General features: G+C 45.3%; 1 protein-coding gene across 5 annotated transcripts in view; it reads right to left on the reverse strand.

The window, feature by feature from the left end:
* The window catches only part of sdk2b (sidekick cell adhesion molecule 2b), a 294,802-nt gene that overhangs the window by 60,444 nt on the left and 216,305 nt on the right, over window positions 1-18,053 (reverse strand). For all 5 annotated transcript variants that reach the window (XM_030077788.1, XM_030077787.1, XM_030077786.1 and 2 more), the window contains exons 4-7: window positions 15,863-16,010; window positions 3,939-4,072; window positions 1,671-1,782; window positions 697-887 (exon numbers count right to left, since the gene is read on the reverse strand). In XM_030077788.1, coding sequence (XP_029933648.1) covers window positions 697-887; window positions 1,671-1,782; window positions 3,939-4,072; window positions 15,863-16,010 — 585 coding nt within the window. The remainder of the gene's footprint in view (window positions 1-696; window positions 888-1,670; window positions 1,783-3,938; window positions 4,073-15,862; window positions 16,011-18,053) is intronic.

An 18,053-nucleotide genomic window follows, 5' to 3' on the forward strand; every position in this document is an offset into this window, starting at 1 on the left:
TTAGCTTCCAGTATTTGACCAAACCTTGGTCAAACCTGAAATTAATTCTCAGTGCATGCTTTAACCTGCTTGGAACTGGCACGGCTTTTGTCTTTGAAGACATTACAGTATTTGCAAATAAATTTCACAGACTTTTTACATGATCGACAGCCCATTGTCTAGTCCAGCTCACTGCAAAAACGCAAAATCTTACCAAGATTATTTGTCTTATTTCAAGTCAAAAATGTCTTATTTCTAGTCAAAATATCTCATTACACTTAAAATAAGACATGATCACCTCAGAAGTAAATTGTTTTTAGACAATTTTGCATGAAAATGCTTGATTTTGCTTGAAAATTTGCTTATTCATTGGCAAAATTTGCCAGTGGATAAAGTGAAAATTCACTTGAAATAAGTGAAAATTAGCTAGAATCAAGAAACAAATTTTGCCAATGAAACAAGCAAATTTTGACTTGAAACAAGAGACAATTGTCTAAAAACAAGTTACTTCTGAGGTGATCATGTCTTATTTTAAGCGTAATGAGATATTTTGACTAGGAATAAGACATTTTTGACTTGAAATAAGACAAATAATCTTGGTAAGATTTCGCGTTTTTGCAGTGCTGGACTAGACAATGGGGCGTCGATCACATAAAAAGTGTAATATGCAAATGCTCCGTCCTGTTACATGTTGGTCTAAGAGCCTTGGATCCTTACCCAGGACATGTAGGTAGGCCCCGGCGCTGACCGAGGGCACGCTGCTGCTGCGGAGAACGGCCTCACACTCATAGTAGCCGGCATCGCTCACCACGGGGCTGAGGATGGTCAGCCTCCGGTTGTAGTCGCTGAGACCGCTGGTCACCAACACGCCGTTCTTACGCCATGAGATACTCAGCTTGATGAGAGGTCTAAAGGAAGGAATGGGTGTGACAGATAAGGCACATGTAGGGTGACAGGTGTGGTCGACTGTTTAGTTCATACTTTATTGTTTTTGTATGCGTCTGTAATGCCATCTTTGAATACTTGGTCCATGAATGTCTGCTAAAATCACTTAACATTTGTGCAGTGATACCAAATGTGTTCTGTGTTTCAAAGCTTGAGGACGTTTCTGAATCCGCTTGTTAACTTCAAAATGCTCTGAGACCGCTGCTTAGTTTAGGTGTATTTAGGGCTGAGCAGCAAGCGCTCCCACTGTTTCTGCTATACAAAATGCGCTTGCACTGCAAAAACGCAAAATCTTACCAAGATTATTTGTCTTATTTCAAGTCAAAATGTCTTATTTCTAGTCAAAATATCTCATTACACTTAAAATAAGACATGATCACCTCAGAAATAACTTGTCTTTAGACGATTTTCACTTGTTTCAAGTGAAAATTTGCTTGTTTCATTGGCAAAATTTGCCAGTGGAAAAAGTGAAAATTCACTCGAAACAAGTGAAAATGAGCTAGAAACAAGAAACAAATTTTGCCAATGAAACAAGCAAATTTTCACTTGTTTCAAGCAAATTTTCACTTGAAACAAGAGACAATTGTCTAAAAACAAGTTACTTCTGAGGTGATCATGTCTTATTTGAAGTGTAATGAGATATTTTGACTAGTAATAAGACATTTTTGACTTGAAATAAGACAAATAATCTTGGTAAGATTTTGCATTTTTGCAGTGTGATGATATGGCGGCTCCTGGATGTTTACCTGGCGTTGGCCACACACTCCATGGTGACCTCGGAGGTGCCGGTGACGACGCTGGTGTTCCTGGGAGGGATGATGATGGTCGGGGCGATGGGGTCTGCGGGACCTCCCACATCTGCATACACAGAGAGGCGTCCAAACACACTCAGAGGTTAACCAGGGAGCAGTGAACTTTGCAGCCTGTGTGTGTGTGTCAACACCCTATGCACCATCCTCAAAATATATTTGTATCAAATAGAGAGAGGATGTGGCGAGTCCACCGGGAGATTTAGTGGGGTTTTCTGGCCAGTGCTGTCCTATACATTTCATTTCCACTCAGTGCACTCTGTGGGTGCTCGTCCATGTGAAATATTGGAAGTGAACGCTGAATGCACAGTATCTGGGTTCTGACAGAGAGGTGAGCTGAATAGGACAGGACAGTTCACTGGCTGTGTGAAATAAGATGTGTGCCGGCGAACCAGAAGCAGCAAAATACTGTCCGACCAACACCGATGTTGAGGGAGACATTGGGTGAATGAGTCTCTGTGTGTGTGTGTGTGTGTGTGTGTGTGTTGTGAGTATCAGAGGCAGACAGCCCATTGCAGCGATAGCGGTGTGTGTGCTGCTTGAGATGTGTCACGTCTGTGATAAACTCACACTGATCCGTCAATCCCATCATGCCCTGGGAGTGCGCTCGTGGCTGCACATGTCAGTTGTAGCTCCGGGGGTTGTCATGGCTCAATCTTACCAATCGAGGGTCATCAGACGCTGCACACGGGCACATGTGCACACACACACACACACACGCGCGCGGGCAGCTTTAACAAAGCCACAGTGTGATTGGCAGCCGCGGGGAAAACACTGCCGTACAGCTCTGACAAATCAATGAACACTTAAAAATGAGCTGTCATGTACATGTGTTCCGTGGGTTTTGACAGGGGAGGGGCTGCGCGAAGCTAAAACAATGTCAGGGACGGAGCAGCCTTCCCGGTGGTCTTTCCGGAAGTTTAATTCAAGGATTTAAACTTTGAAAATGCTCGACTTCTCCTCCTTATCCCTCCTCTCGCCAAGACTTCGGCAGCGCCACCGGAGCCAGGGGGGGGCTCATGGGAAATGCAGTGTCAGGGGCGTCGCTGCAGGAACAGCTGCTGTCGCATACAGATACCGATAGACATACATACACACATACAAATGTATCTGCACACACACACACACACACACAATTCCCTGTGGAGGGCACATAAACCTTGCTATTGGCTATCCAAGCAGTTTGGATATCACTCTGTGTGTGTGTCTGTGTGTGTGTGTGTGTGTGTAGCATAGGTGGAACATACATATAAATGCATGGCGTGTGTCCTGCCAAGCTGAGCCCCCCTACTCAGCTCTCTATCTACCCTGAACCAGCCATATGTAACATGCAGCCACTCTCGGCTTTGCATCACTCTCCCTCTGAGACAGCGTGTGTGTGTGTGTGTGTGTGTGTGTGTTCCTCTGCTGGTATAATCAACTCCACCACTGTTCTCCATGTGTGCCGCGGGCTACGTCTGCTCCCTCATATTGTCAACTGTAATATCTTACCCAGTGCCTGACTGCTTCTCATTCACTTCCACCCCTGAACTCCATTCCACCGTGTCATAATATTGTCTCTGTTAGGTTTGCTCTTATAATTCACTCTGCCGAGCCGCAGCCCGCTGAATGGGTTTGATTTAGAATGTGTAATACCTTTGTCTTGGGTTTGTTATTGCGCGAGCTAATGATTCTGGTGTCAACAGTGAGAACGACTTGGCAGTAGTGCCGCCGGTCTGCTCCTCCCCTGCCCTCCCACTGAGCATGCGTATGCCTGTGTGTATGTGTGTGTAGGTGTGTGTGTTCGTGTGAAGGCGAGTGTGACGACGGCCGCGGATGCGTTTCTCATTTCGGTGCGGCTTTTGAAATATGATCAGAAAGATTGGACTTTACGGGATGGCATTGCGGCGGGTCCACGGCGCCTGTTATGCTTTGCCTTTGTCTGTATTTGTTTAATGTTTCTGGATTCATTTTTTTTTTTTTCCTCCAGTTCTGTCTCTCCATTTTCGCTCTTACGTGAGGAGAGATGAGTCGCAACGACGCGGGATTCCAGCCACAATCCCAGCTTGACGACTTTTTAAATCTGGCTTTGAAGATCCAAAAGCAATATGACTGAACTCCTAAACTATTTTCGTGCATTCAAACTTTATGTGTCCTCGCATAATCAGATGATAAAACGACAAGAGGAAGCATCGGCTTGTTTGCCGTGGCTCCTCCGCTACTCACTTTCCACAGACAGGGTGATGGGCTGGCTGGTCTTGTTCTCTCCGTTCTTGTCATTCACGGCCTGGACGTAGTAGCGCCCGGCGTCGGGTGCCACCGTGGACAGGATAACCAGCGTGTTGTCGAGAGTGATGGCACTGTGGAAGGGACAACCAGAGCAAAAAAGTGAACATTTTGCCTCGAGCAGGGATTCTCAAACTCTCAACTTCTCAAACCCAGGGACCCCCTGGAGGGGTCCAAATTTTCCGGGGACCCTCTGACACTCACAACACCGATAAGCATAACACTTATAACCACATTTGTACTCTTAGCTAGTTGATTAGCAGCATTAGCACATAGCCTCATCCAAGGGCCTAGGTTTGGTTGGGTGGGGACGTAAAAGCGCTCCAAGGCGGCGCCCCTGAAAGCTGATGTTTTTTGCATTTATGACTGCAATTTCATGTCATGTAGAGCTGATCAAATAAACAAGCAAACGATCATAATCACAAAAAATAAAAAACTAGTAAGGGATTGACATTAATGTTTATACTGCATATATGAATATCTATACTGACAACAAGTATTTAATAATTCTGTAATGTTGTAAGTTAAAGGCGACTAAAGAAAGACAAGCAGGCAATTTAATGGAGTTCTTGTCTTTAGTGCAACTGTGCATCATACTGTACATCAGCAACACCATACAGAAACATAAATACAATAAAATAAATGTTTGACACTAAATACCTAAATACAAACAGATTAGTGTCCATTGCCTTGCTCTTATTTGGAAAAAAAAAAAAAAATCTCTCTCTCACATTTTAAATCATGGTTAGTAAAAATGGATAATTCCTGCTTCCCTAGAGACAACAGGCCCATGTGCCTGATAAAAGCTCTCATGTCAAAGAAGCATGCTGAACCTGACGACATAAACAGTGAAGAAATCAGTCCGTGTGTTTAGCTGCTGGCCAACCAGCCAAACAAACTCCGCTGTGCACGTCCTCCGACGCTTTTTTACAACCACATGGAGTGACAGCGGGGACGGCCAATCACACATTATCAAGAAACGGCAGAGCCAATCGATGAGCGATATTAGGTTAGAGGCGGGACCCCACTTTGAGAACCGTGGGCCTAGAGGACTTGCAGAGAAGTCAGAATGATGGGGGGTGAAGGATCCGGTGAGAGGAAGCCAAAACGGGAAAACAAAGGCACGTGCACAGAATCTGAGATTCAAACCTTTGGAGTTGCACCTGTAAATGTGCTGAAAACAGAAAGTGCGCCTCTGCCTGCAGTGCCACCAGGGCGCCCCGTAGCACCGTTTTCCTTGAACTAAGCAGACAAGAAAGTCATTGCGGCCCTCTTTCAAGATCAAGGAGCTTGAAGAAAGCCTCAGAGGAAACACGACGGCAACAGACTTTCACCCTGATCTTCAAAGATCGCACGCGACCACCTAATTGGAGCTAAATATGTTTGATGTCGGGTTGCGTGTCCACACTCGAGCTCGATCTCACCGCTGAAAAGGGCATTTAAACGTTTTAACATTTTAATCACAATGTTCAAGCGGCATTAGGTGTATTGATTTACAATGTGTAAACAATGCCTCGGTGCTGACGGTGCAAGGTGGACGTATTGACAGCCTCCCCTGTTCAAAGTTCTCGTTATGGGCTATTCTGAAATATGATAGCCCTGCATCACAACCTCAAGCTTTTTAATTGGCTATTTGTACCCCTCGGCTTCCTGCTGCTTGGAAGCCTCTGATGGGTTTTGGCAGGAAACCACTTTTGGCAATAACAATAATGTATTCCAGGTCATCTGCTGAGATGATGCTTGAATAAAGAAAAAAAAAAAACTGAGATCAGTTTTTCAGCAGGTGCTCCTCGGGGGCTAATACCCACCGTCCTGTTGTCTCCATTAAGTCCTCCTGTGGACCCGTCCCTCGTCAATGTGCCGACCAGTGAAGCAAAACCCCCCAAAGTCCTGTGCCCTCCTCTCTCCTCCCCCATGTTACAGCCCCCTGACTGTGTTTGCGATCGATGTTTTCTTATTATCGGCGCCTGTTCAACAACCCGGGGGTAGACAGCACATTCCAGTTGGGTGCCTTCCTCTGACCCTTCCCTCACGTCTCTTTTCTTCCGTTCAGCTCGTGCCCTCCATCACTGTTCCCCTCCTAAAAAACTGGGAAGTGCACTGCAAAAACTCCAAATCTTACCAAGATTATTTGTCTTATTTCAAATCAAAAATGTCTTATTACTAGTCAAAATATCTCATTACACTTAAAATAAGACATGATCACCCCAGAAGTAACTTGTTTTTAGACAATTTTCACTTGTTTCAAGTGAAAATTCACTTGAAACAAGTGAAAATTTGCTTGTTTCATTGGCAAAATTTGCCAGTGGAAAAAGTGAAAATTCACTTGAAATAAGTGAAAATTAGCTAGAAACAAGAAACAAATTTTGCCAATGAAACAAGCAAATTTTCACTTGAAACAAGTGAAAATTGTCTAAAAACAAGTTACTTCTGAGGTGATCATGTCTTATTTTAAGTGTAATGAGATATTTTGACTAGGAATAAGACATTTTTGACTTGAAATAAGACAAATAATCTTGGTAAGATTTTGAGTTTTTGCAGTGTGACAATCTGCACTCCGTCTCGAACCTTGAAAGACACACAACCGACGACCGGCACAAATAGGAGAGTCGGCATCGATTCATGTATGAACAGTCTGGACGTACTTTTCCAAGTGTCACATGTGTGAGAGCACGCTGGCACACAAAAGTGCACCTCTGTGACGCTGCAGACGGTAACAAAAGAGGTTCAGAAGCCCTGTCATTCAAAAACAACAACAACAACAACAAAAACATGACTGTGTCAGAGGAAACAAATCGATAGCATTCAAATGGCTTCGGCTCCTACACAACCTCTGTGCTCTGTGACATTTTTGTTTTCTTCTGATATCGTACAACTGGCAATTCTAAACCTGGAGAAAGAGTGATCCTGGTAATCAATAACCAAAAAAAAACAAAAAACAAAAAAACTTGGATCCAGCTCCTTCACAATCGGTGTGTGGAGTTGTTGTTGTTCTGTTGTTGTGTATAGTAATGGGTTCTGGATCAGTACGAGTGGGTCATGTTGCTCACTGCACACACAAGAGCCCAAACACAGACCCCCGCCGTGCTCCTGTCAGACATGTGCTCCTGTCTCACTACTCATGGCCGGCTCTCCTCCTCCTCCACTCCACTCACAGTCCACACCTCCATCCACGCATCCCTCCATCCTGACCTGCTTCTCAGTCGGCGGGGGATCTGAGTACCTGCTGGGCTCTATCAAGGGAGCCAGGAGGCTAATGAGAAACGGAGAAAGGAAAAAAAAAAAAAAAAAAAAATACACAAGATATAAATTGGGAAAGTGAGAGAAATACACACCGGCGGATGAAGCAAGCACTTGTAGGCGTGCACACTCACACACACACACATACAAGGAAACTGACCTATTCCAGTATTCCGGTTGTGTCATGTAAACACGCACTGAACCCGATTAAGGTCATATTCCGGTTGGAGAGAATTCCGAATAAGACCCCTGGCATATGCCTGTTCCAACCGGAATATTGGGGCATGTAAACACCTTAGTCGGAAAATGCCCCGAACCGGAATATTCAGTCACGACTGCGCATGCTCGACTCGCAAGGAAGACCTTATCGGCTTCTCAAACTTTCATTAGATCTCCACAACACCTCGGACAGAGGGAGAGCATCTGAGGCAGCACAGCCACCGATACGCTGTGTACCACCACCTGCGCTGCTCGCATTAACCGCACCGTGACTTACGAGATCCATCTCTGGACTGATTGATTTTCAAATATCTCCGAGCGGGCCGGGGCTCTGGGCTCATTTGGGATTCCCAGCGCATGCTGAAGACTGAAAACAGTCTTCCTGAAGGGGCTGGCAGGCCTCAATGGCTGCGGCTTATGATCTGTGGTAAATATTTAATGCTAGCTCGCTGGCGCGGTGACATCCTGGACGCTCGGTCATGAATTATGGAACTCCTCGGGGACGTGGGCAGAGCGGAAGTGTCCGCAGCACTAAATGAATCCCAGGTGATTTCCCGGGACCTTTTCGAAAACGGGGACACGGCTCGCGGCTTAACTTCTTTGGCCGTCGGTGGAGAAACTGTTGAGGATGAATATATAGTGCTACTAAGTTATAGGAGGCAGAGCGGTATAATGACCCACCATAAGGAGACAGCACATCCTCCCTGGGTTACTGTCAAGCACTGCATTGAGCTGCTGTATAATCTCCGCTCTATCTGACAAGCATTTACTCTTTCTCTCTCGATGTTTTTTCCCCCGTGTTGCCGTGGCACCCAGAGACCGGCCCTACTCAAAAACCCCAATCCAAACACCTGCTAAATGAGACGCCCCCCCCGCCACACACACACACAGGCCCGCACGGCTCATTCATCACCACCAATAACTCACAACCATCCAACACCCACCCAACAATGTCTTGATTTCATCCATGTGAGAGAAAGACGTTTTATTCCCCCTTGATGGCTGATTTTAATGCGCTCCCCTGCTGCGCTGGTTCTCCCTCCCGAGCCTCTAATCAAGGCTGGTTCGGCGGGGGGGCCATCTGAAGCATTTACATAGCACGTCCGGCGCGTTTTCCCCTCTCCCTCCCACTCGCCGTACGCCAGCAGCCCGACGGATCAAAGACCGCATGACACGGGCGGGAATTAAAATAAGGCGACTTCTCTGGAACGGTTTTTCCGTGTCTATATAACAAAGGGACGAAAGCAGCGGAGGGCAAATTGGCTTAATCGAGGTGAAGATTCATGCTTGTTCTTGGTCTGCCTCGTGATGTGATTTTTTTTTTTTTTTGGAGTTTGTTTTATTTTCCATCTTTTAATCTATTTTGTCAGTCTCTCTCTCTCTCTCTCAGCGACCCCCCCCTCCTCCTTCCCCGCCTCACGGTGGTGTTGTGAGCAGCTGTCAGAGGCTCGCTGGTAACGATGGCTTAGCACGTCTCCAGCCTGGTGCAGGGATTTATCAAGCCACAGAGCTGAGAAATTAGGACAAATCAGATATGTGTGAACATGCCTCTATCTCTGTCTGTTTTCTTTCTTTTTTTTTTTTTTTTTGTTTATTCCTCCTCCATCTTTCAAGGCTTTCCCTTTTTGATTCCAGCCGGTCTTTCTCTCCATTTCTATTCTCCAGGAAAGGAGAGAGCTGCAGTCCACGAGACAGCCTGGCTCGCTGCGTGGCCACTAAGAAAACGTTAGCCACCTGTGCAGCGTCACATTTGGACCGAACCCCAGCTTTGCTCGTGTCAAGATGCAACATTAGCCTTATATGCAATTACTTACTCGGGAATCTACTTATGTGTTCGTTTAGCACCAGGGGGGAGTTTTCAGTGAGCGCCAGAATAATTCTGTAGCACTTAAATCCATCATGATCATGAGGATGTCTGTTTGAGCGACGTAGAGAAGTGAAAGGAAAAATGCCTCTTTGATCACTATCTGCTTTCCTCATATACTTTTAGGTATGAAGAAAAAAAAAAAAAAAACTGGGAATAAACTTGAAACTGTGTGCTTGAACCAGGCACAAATTGAGGGTTCACCTGGGTTTTTATGACACTGACCCTGTTTTGCAACACAAAGAGCCACACACCCCTGTTTGATGAGATTTTGTCCGAGGATCCCCATAACCCTAACCCTAACCCTAACCCTATCCCCATATGGGAGGATTTTCTGCTTTTGAGTTAAGATCAGCTTGAGGAACTGCGTAAACTGAGCTGATTAAAAACTGTAACTGGGATCATCTCTAATGAATAATGAGTTAGGGCTGTCACAATATCAGATTTTCACTATACGATTACACATTAACAGTTCAGGTTAACGATATTATCACGACATCAGTCAAGTTTTCTCTCTTTTTTGGCACGAGTTACTCTCAAAACACAAGTGAAGAGTTCATTTGCAAAAACAGATAAAAGCCATTTTTAAAATGAATTCATCTTTTTCACTGATACTGCTTGGAGTACACACACACATACACACACACACACACACACACACAAAGCATGATTTAGGATAATAAACATTATGCCAAGCTAAATAAACATATAAAAAATAGAAATAAATATAAAGTAAATTCTAATAAAATTCCAAAAAGTTTAAAAAGGTTTAATAAATTCAAATGGAGATATTTGTTTTTGCAAATGAGCTCTTCAATATTATTAACACAATATCAATATTTCATTGTTTAAACATCATGGTTATTGTGTATCATGGGTATATCGTTGTGCAAAATGAATAATGCTATTATTATTATTTATTTATTTTTCCAGGGGAATCCCCTCAAGGAACCCTGGTGCCTGGACCCAATTTGGTGAACCACTGGTTTAAAAACAGGGATATCTCTGTATCTAGTTCACCCGCCGACTTTGTCTGTCTGTGTGAATATCTCATCGTATTAATCCAGTGCTGACACGGTGTGACAGAGCAAGGCCTGCTCTGACACACACACACACACTGGGGAGTGTTATGGCATCTGTCGCGGTGGTCCCTCTCCGCTGGGCCGTGAGGGGCCTAACCTCGGTCTGCAGCCTCAGACCTCCATTACACGCAGACAAATGGCTCTGGCCGGCTGTCGGCCTCCCCCAGGAGGGAGACAGGTCCGCGGGATCAAGCGGCTCACATGGCTGGTTAAGGCATGACTCAAACCACAGCCAGCAGACAGAAGAATGGAGGGAGCGCCACACAGAAAAAATAGAGAGAGAGAGAGAGAGAAAGATAGGAACGAGGGATGAGAGAAAGACGGAGAGAGAATAAACAGCAGGCTGCATGCCCCACTGCTCGATAGACCTGTGATGAAAAACCCACAGCTCCTGGGGATGGAGAGATAGAGGAGTGGGTGAAAGGAGGAGAGGAGGTGAGGGAGTGTTGCTCACGAAAACAGCCACTTGTTTTCTCACCGGGGGCATGAACTAGAGATTTGTGGCTCGCTGCTCGGTTTCTGTTGCTTGCGGTCGGTGTTGGTGTTCAGAAAACTGACCTCAACACGAAGACACAAAAGAGTCCGTGTGCGGCTTAAATGGCCCCGAGGTGAAGATACCGTCCTCTGGATCTTTAAGTCCATTAGAGATCAGCCTTGATGTGCTCAGTAAACAAAGTCCTCATAACATCCACTCGTCTCTCTGTTCACTCGTAAAGATCTCCGGGCCGGTTCTCCTTGAGATCCACTCATCACTGACCTGCGGGTTTCCATATCGAGGACGAATGCTGCGCAGACGCTCGTAGGGAAATGAAGAGGAAGGGCCTGGCTATTCACTGGGCTTGGTGACTAATGGGGAATCCATAGCAGACTGACAGGACGTGAGCGTCACAGGCAGGGGCCATTAATTGATCAGCAGCTACAGCAAATCACTCGGGGTAATTGCAATGTGTGTGTCAGGGACGTCCCTATGCCGACTTCCCCGGGTCAGACCCTGTGTTCTGTCTTCCAACAGACACCTCGACAAGGCTCTTCCTCAGTGAAATGCAGATAAATCCATGCCCAAATGTCAAAGGGAAAAGGGAAGTTTTCAGAGAAGAAAACCAGGTGGTGGAAAAAAAAAAAAGAAAAAAAAAATAGTAAATGTCTGAAGTGAAATAGTGAGAGGACAGGGTCCTGCGCCCTGCCCAGAGCCCGACTCACCTTCTAGCCGGCAGCCCTACAATTCCTGGCAAATGTGTTTACCGAAGGAGCCGCTGATTATACACCACATTAAGTCTCCAAAATAACACAACAAATCACGCAGGTCGAATGGAAAAGGCCCTTCAATTGCATTCCCATTCAATAAAGGAAGAATAATGACTATTAGGGCTAAATAAGTGTTTTTTCTCCATGCACCCAGCTCTACACTGCTGCATAACAACGAGGTTAGGACCCAGGCTGAACCAATCCATTGCAGATCAGGTAGCCCGAAGACACCACATCCATCTAGGCATCACCAGTCAACCGTTAAAAAGGGATTTGGAGGCAAAAGTGGGGGAATTAGTATTTCCAGATTGAAATGAAAATGGATGCCTTTCTCAGCCGGGAGTGAAACAAGGTCGCAACTCAGTTCCTGAATCTAGGCTGACGTCTAAAAGAGGACAGGAATAGCACGCTAAAAGACTATTAGAGAAACGCTACATAAAAATGAATATTGAAAACATTTTCTGACAATGATGTTTGAACTCTTTGCCCATGCCAAGAACAGCAGCTGCAAAAGGGGACATGGCAAAGAGCGAGCAGCAGAGCAGAGCCGTGCAGAGAAATGGCTCTGGTAGGGGGAAACTGGAGTCAGGGGAGCCAAAATGAAGAACTCGGAGAACCTCTATAGGTCTCCTTTACACATCCAAGAGTGACCGTGCAGCTCAAAAAATGTCCTTTGAGTTCCCCATTGTCACCGCAGAGTGATTTCCAGTCCACTGTTAGGCCATTCTCTCTTTCCTGTAGGGAAGCTCAGATGGCAGGAGCATCCACTGGCCCACCCACGTGACGTGCTTTTAAGATGCAAATCCCGGTGACCCGACCTAAGACGCCTGGCACAGCTGATCACAATTTGAATTTCATCATAATGTGAGGAGGACTGCACCAGAAGTGAAGAGAGCCTATAGAGGAAACACATAAGCACACACGCAGCAGTCAAGTTTATTAGCTGTTACATTGGTTGGAGGTGATTACTGCAGCTATTCTGGGTCTAGGTGTTTTTTTTTTTTTTTTTTTTTTTTTTTCCCTCTCCTCTATGGCTGAGGTGTGATTAAGTAGCACAGAGCACAGACAGAAGCAGCAAGTAAGACCCCCGGAGAGCCTGCAAATTACAGTTATGACACCTCAGGAGGGATGGAGGTAGATAGAAAGGAAGAGAAGGAGAGGGGTGAAAGCACACATTGCAAAGGTAACAGACATATTGGAAATGGGAGAGGAAGTGGTCACCATGGTTGCCATGGTTGTCTCCTCTCTCTCTGACACTGCTTCTCCCTCGGCCCCGCAATTGTGTGACATGCACTGTATGTGTATGACAGCACTACATACAGTATAAACCTGACTCCCATAGACGTTTGCAGACAGACGCTTGGTCTCCTGACTATCTAATTCTAGGTGGAGACTGCTATTGTGACAATTGTCAGAGAAATCATACAGCTGGCACGGACTCTCAAGAGCATTAGTTCACAGCAAGAGTCTTCATCAAGGTTACTAGTGGTGATACACAGCAGAGCTCTCTCTCTCTCTCTCTCTCTCTCACTCTCTCTCTCTCTCTCTCTCTCTCTCTCTTGCTCTGCACAATGGTAAGACTTTGATGCCTCTACAGGGACGATGCCAGTGGCAAAAATCTAATTCAACTAAATGATTTTCAATAAAAAAAAAAAAAAAAAAAAAAAAGGAAGGAAAAAAAAAAGCTTGTTATCAACGGTGTTCATTTGCACATAGTGACCTTGGTAGTGTGCAAGAAATTAGCATGCTCAGAGCTAGAGGGCAGGCAACAAGGACGAAGGTGTGAGCGGAGTACACACAGCGGGTGGTCTGTAATGGAGAGAGAGGGACAGAGACAAAGGAGGAGAGAGAGAGAGAGAGAGAGAGAGAGAGAGAGAGAGAGAGGAGGAAGGGTACTGTTCTTGCATGTACTTTGTCTTGCTTTGTTTTTTTTGTTTTTTTTTTTTGGCACATAATATCAAAGAAGTTCATTAAAGTCTCACTCTAGTTTGTCACTAGTGTTTTCATACTCTGCTACTGAAGGTGCAGGTGTCTGTGCACACCCCTATAATCTGAGGTTCAAACGTATCCCAGGTCAGCGAGATTTGGCACATCACAAGTCTGACAGCCAATCCCATCAACTGATGGGGGGGTTGCTTTGCATATCATTAGCATAAGCTCCGCCAGTTAGCACAACTAAGAGATTGGCTGACATTTTTTTTCATGGCTAGATTATGAAATGTAATCCCATTTTCAGTGTGTTGCTGGATTGGACTTTACTTGGACTGGATTTTGTGAACAGAGCTCTCCCACTCGTGTTTTATTTTCAAAGATCGAAATGGACCAAAAAAAAAAAAACTGAAGTGGCTGAATAATATTCGTAAAAATATGAGATTTGCTGAATTTTTTGGGCTTTTTGTTTTTGTTTTGCTTCATGGTTAGTTTTTCAAAAAATGGCACACTATTCAGGACTGCTGTGGGTCAGGACTTGTGTGCCCTCTGAACACAGCTCTGGTTACAAGCCGGTGTACAAGCAGGCAGGAGGGTGGGTGTGGACAATTTGCATATTCACAGACCTGGGCATTTTAATGAGGGCAAGATTTTTACATTTAAGGGATAAAGGGAAAAACGTCTTAATATGTAATGTTGATGAACAGAGGTTATTTTGAGGGTCTTAATAAATGACCAGCGGGGGACTTTAAGTAAAGACAGTCACCAAACTTTCCAAATGGCCTTCAAAACAAAAGTCTCCAAACAGGTGGTAGAATGTGAGGCAGCAACTGAAACCAACCCTAAGCTGTGCAAGTCACTGATGATTGTTGCCTGACTTTGTCCAAAAACTTCACCGCTACCCAAAAGCAATCCGGATTTACACAACAAGACAGAGCGAGCCCGAGTTACTGGCCTGCCCGCAGCCATTTTGGGGCTCTCAGCGTCTCATTCAGCCCGGGCCGCTGCCTCTTTGTCATTCTAGGTCAGGGTCTGATTACTGATGATGGGAAGCAGATAAGAAAGATTCACTCTAACCCAGGGCAAGGTCACTCCTCACTATGAAGAAATGCAGACATGATGAGATGGGGACAAGTGCCTTCTAATGCGCACACGCACACACACACACACACACACACACACAAAAGTCAATCAGAAACACTGCAACCTTGACTGGAGCTATGTAGCCTAATGGCGGCTACAATTCCTACCCTTATTTTTACTTAACTCTTAAAAAAGGTAACAGACATTTTTGGAAAGCACATGCACACATAAATGCAACTTTAATTCATAAAGTTTCGTTTCCAATTTTCATTTTTTTTTTCTAAAATTGGACATTGAGGAATTGGAACATATTGGAACAAACCCTTTCACTTGGAACCACTCAGAGCAGTGAAAATGAGCAGTGAGCAGAGAGAGAGAGAGAGAGAGAGAGAGAGAGAGAGGCAGACTCTCCCAATCCACCTCTCCATTTGCCCCCTTCCATTTTAAGTAAAGAGAATAGGAAAGCAAAACAAGAATCCCATTTGAGGCTGTCAGTGGCTCAGGAGCTTGGTAACCCCACTGGGTACTGATGGTGCTGGATGGATGCTGCCGCTGGCTGGCAAACACTGATACCTAACCGTGGAAACACACAGCCTCCATTTGGAGAGAGAAATACAGAGAGACAGAGTAACAGGGAAGGGAGAGAGAGGGCGAGATAAAGACAGAAAGGAAAGTAAGTGACAACAAGAGGCAGAAACTGAAGTAAAAAAAAAAAAAAAAAAAAGAGCATTGAGAGGACATCTGAGAGAAACTCGAGACCCTTCTCGAAATGATGATACAGATCACACTGTACCGCGGTGAAGAGGTCTTGGAGGCTGTTACACTTGCTGTTTTTAGTTTCTTTAAAAAAAAAAAAAAGAAAAAAAAAAAGTGAAAACAATGGGCCAACTCCATTTCACAGTGTGCCAGGACTATTTTGATCTGGGCCGCTGTTCCGCTAGAAGAAATTCAGACCCCCATCAGAACATTTAATCAAAAAAGCGGCACGATGAACGACAAAACGACAGGTGGGAACAAACGCCGTCAAACCGAGGCACTACAAAGGCTCGCAGCAACAAACAAAACACAAACTGAGGCACCAAAAGGAATTAGCGGGAACAAACGCGGGCACAAATACAAAGTAAAATGCCAATAACTAAATGAATAAATAAATAAATGCATAAATAAATGCATAAATATAACAGGAGGCCACAGGGACTTACATGCGGCTGCTGGGTGGGATCTTCCGCCCGTCTCGGAACCAGGTGACCTGGGGCTGCGGGAAGCTGCGGATGCGGGGCGCCGGGACAACTGCGCCCTCCCCCTGTGAGACCGACTGGGTTCGTTCACCCTCTTCAAAACTGCCCATAACTGCAAAGACAAAGGAAAAGAAGAAAAAACAGACAGATGAAATAAAGCAAGTAAGAAAAGGAAGGGGAAGTCAGAAGCGCTAATTTCCCCGTCTCTCTTGAATTCGACTTTTTGTACCCACGGAGCTTCCGCCATCTGCTTTCCCTGCTGAAATGTTACACGGAGTCACTTTGATGGACAGCGCCGGAGTAGTTGCCATGGTTTCAAGTACAGCGAGAACGGCTGGAGGGAAACAAGATGTAATGACTCACTGAGGGACAGAGAGGGGACACTGGATTGACTCATTTTCATATTCTATATCCTCCGGTGTGAAAGCGGTGATGGCAATCGGTCTTAATCACACCCCGCTCTACACGCGTGTGGATGTCAATACAGTAATGACTGGTTCACTATTCTGCTATTTTCTAATACACCTCATCCAGGGGCGGATCTAGACAAATATTCATGGGGTGGCAAGAGGGTGGCATGGAGACTTTAAGGGGTGGCAGAAATATATATGCTGATTTAATACCAAACGATCACATATATCAGTATTTGCTTGGAAAACCCCCAAATGAGGATATTTTAACTCAAAAACATTCTATTATTGTGGTACATGAGTAAAGCATTGAATAGAAAACCAAAAGGTGGCATTAGAAATATTTATTCATTTATTTATTTCTTTATCAACTTGCACTCAGACATTTGAGTCTTGTAACAGCGAGTTTCCGAACAGCCACAATTAATAAATAAATAAATAAATAAATTGTCTGAAATTGGGGTGGCAACTAGGGTGGCAAGGCATTTTTCTAGGGTGGCAGCTGCCACCCCCTGCCACCCCCTAGAACCGCCTATGACCTCATCTGTTCTAAAGCCTCCGTTCCTTCCCTGCCTCATTACGGCTCCGAAGATGACAAAAATATTAGACCTTAGCATTTCTGCTCAGCGTCCGTTTGGAAGTGAGATCTAGGGGTCGTCAAGGAACTCTTCAGGATTTGACTTTGATTGTTCCTTCGATCTTCGCTGTGCAATTCTCCGGCACACAATCACCGCGGCTGACGCTGGCAGAGAGAGTTTGACAGAGTAGCGAGAGCCACCGTTTGCCTTTCTTCCTCAAAGGTTGTTTGAGAGGAACGGTGCAGACGTTGGGTACTGAGGAAGTCACAGCTGAGTGCCTAAAGCTTGACGCTTTGGCGCATGAGAGGCCGCGCAAAAAGTCAGCGTTCCATCTTCAAATCTGCCTCGTCAAGTCAAGGTGAACAATCAAAGGAAACTCCTAAAATCTCTTGTATACTTCATCAAACACTCAATTAACTCATAACACACTTTAGAAATAATAGCATCTTTGAAACACGCGGGAATCCAGGGTTGGGGCTTTGAACTAGGGATGGTGGAGTGGCTGTGCATCCCGATAGTGGTCGATGGCAATCTTATTTCTTTCTCTCTCGCTCTCTTTCAAAGAGAATAAAAAAAAGGTAATCTGGCTTTGCGGTGTGGCTGTGGTGCTTAGCTTAAATGAAAATCGGGGAAGTGTGCAAATCCCCCGACTTTGATCTGCGGTTTCGGCGATGTGATGTCCCCCCTCCCCTTCCGTAATCTCTAATGCCTCGGCATGTTTCCCTTTCTCCGAGGTGTGTCTCTGCAATCCTAATTGTGCTGCCTCAATGGAATGGCTTGCAAAAAAAGGAAAAAAAAAAATCCCCCTTCTCTGTCTATCTGTCTTTGCCTTTCTCCCTCTCTAACACCCTCTCTTTCTCATCCGTCTCTCCTGCGGGTGTCCTTAAACCTCCATTCACTCTTTGCTGCCCGGCACCCTTCATCACCGAGTGATGAGGGAGAAGAAGTGAATTATGGAAATGGGTGAGAGATGCAAAGAAAGAGAAATAGAATAACAGCGGGGTGGAAGCCAAAAAAGTAAATAGAAGGCGGTGGTGGGCAGACGCAGGGAGATGGAGAGAAAAACAAGCACCGGGGACGGCAAAAAGTCAGATTGGTGGAAGAGAGAGGAGCTGCAGAGGGAGGCGGCAGGCCACAGTGACACTGTGCTCTCGACCCCCTCCCATC

Source organism: Myripristis murdjan, chromosome 19, assembly GCF_902150065.1.
Source record: "Myripristis murdjan chromosome 19, fMyrMur1.1, whole genome shotgun sequence".
Lineage (NCBI taxonomy): Eukaryota > Metazoa > Chordata > Actinopteri > Holocentriformes > Holocentridae > Myripristis > Myripristis murdjan.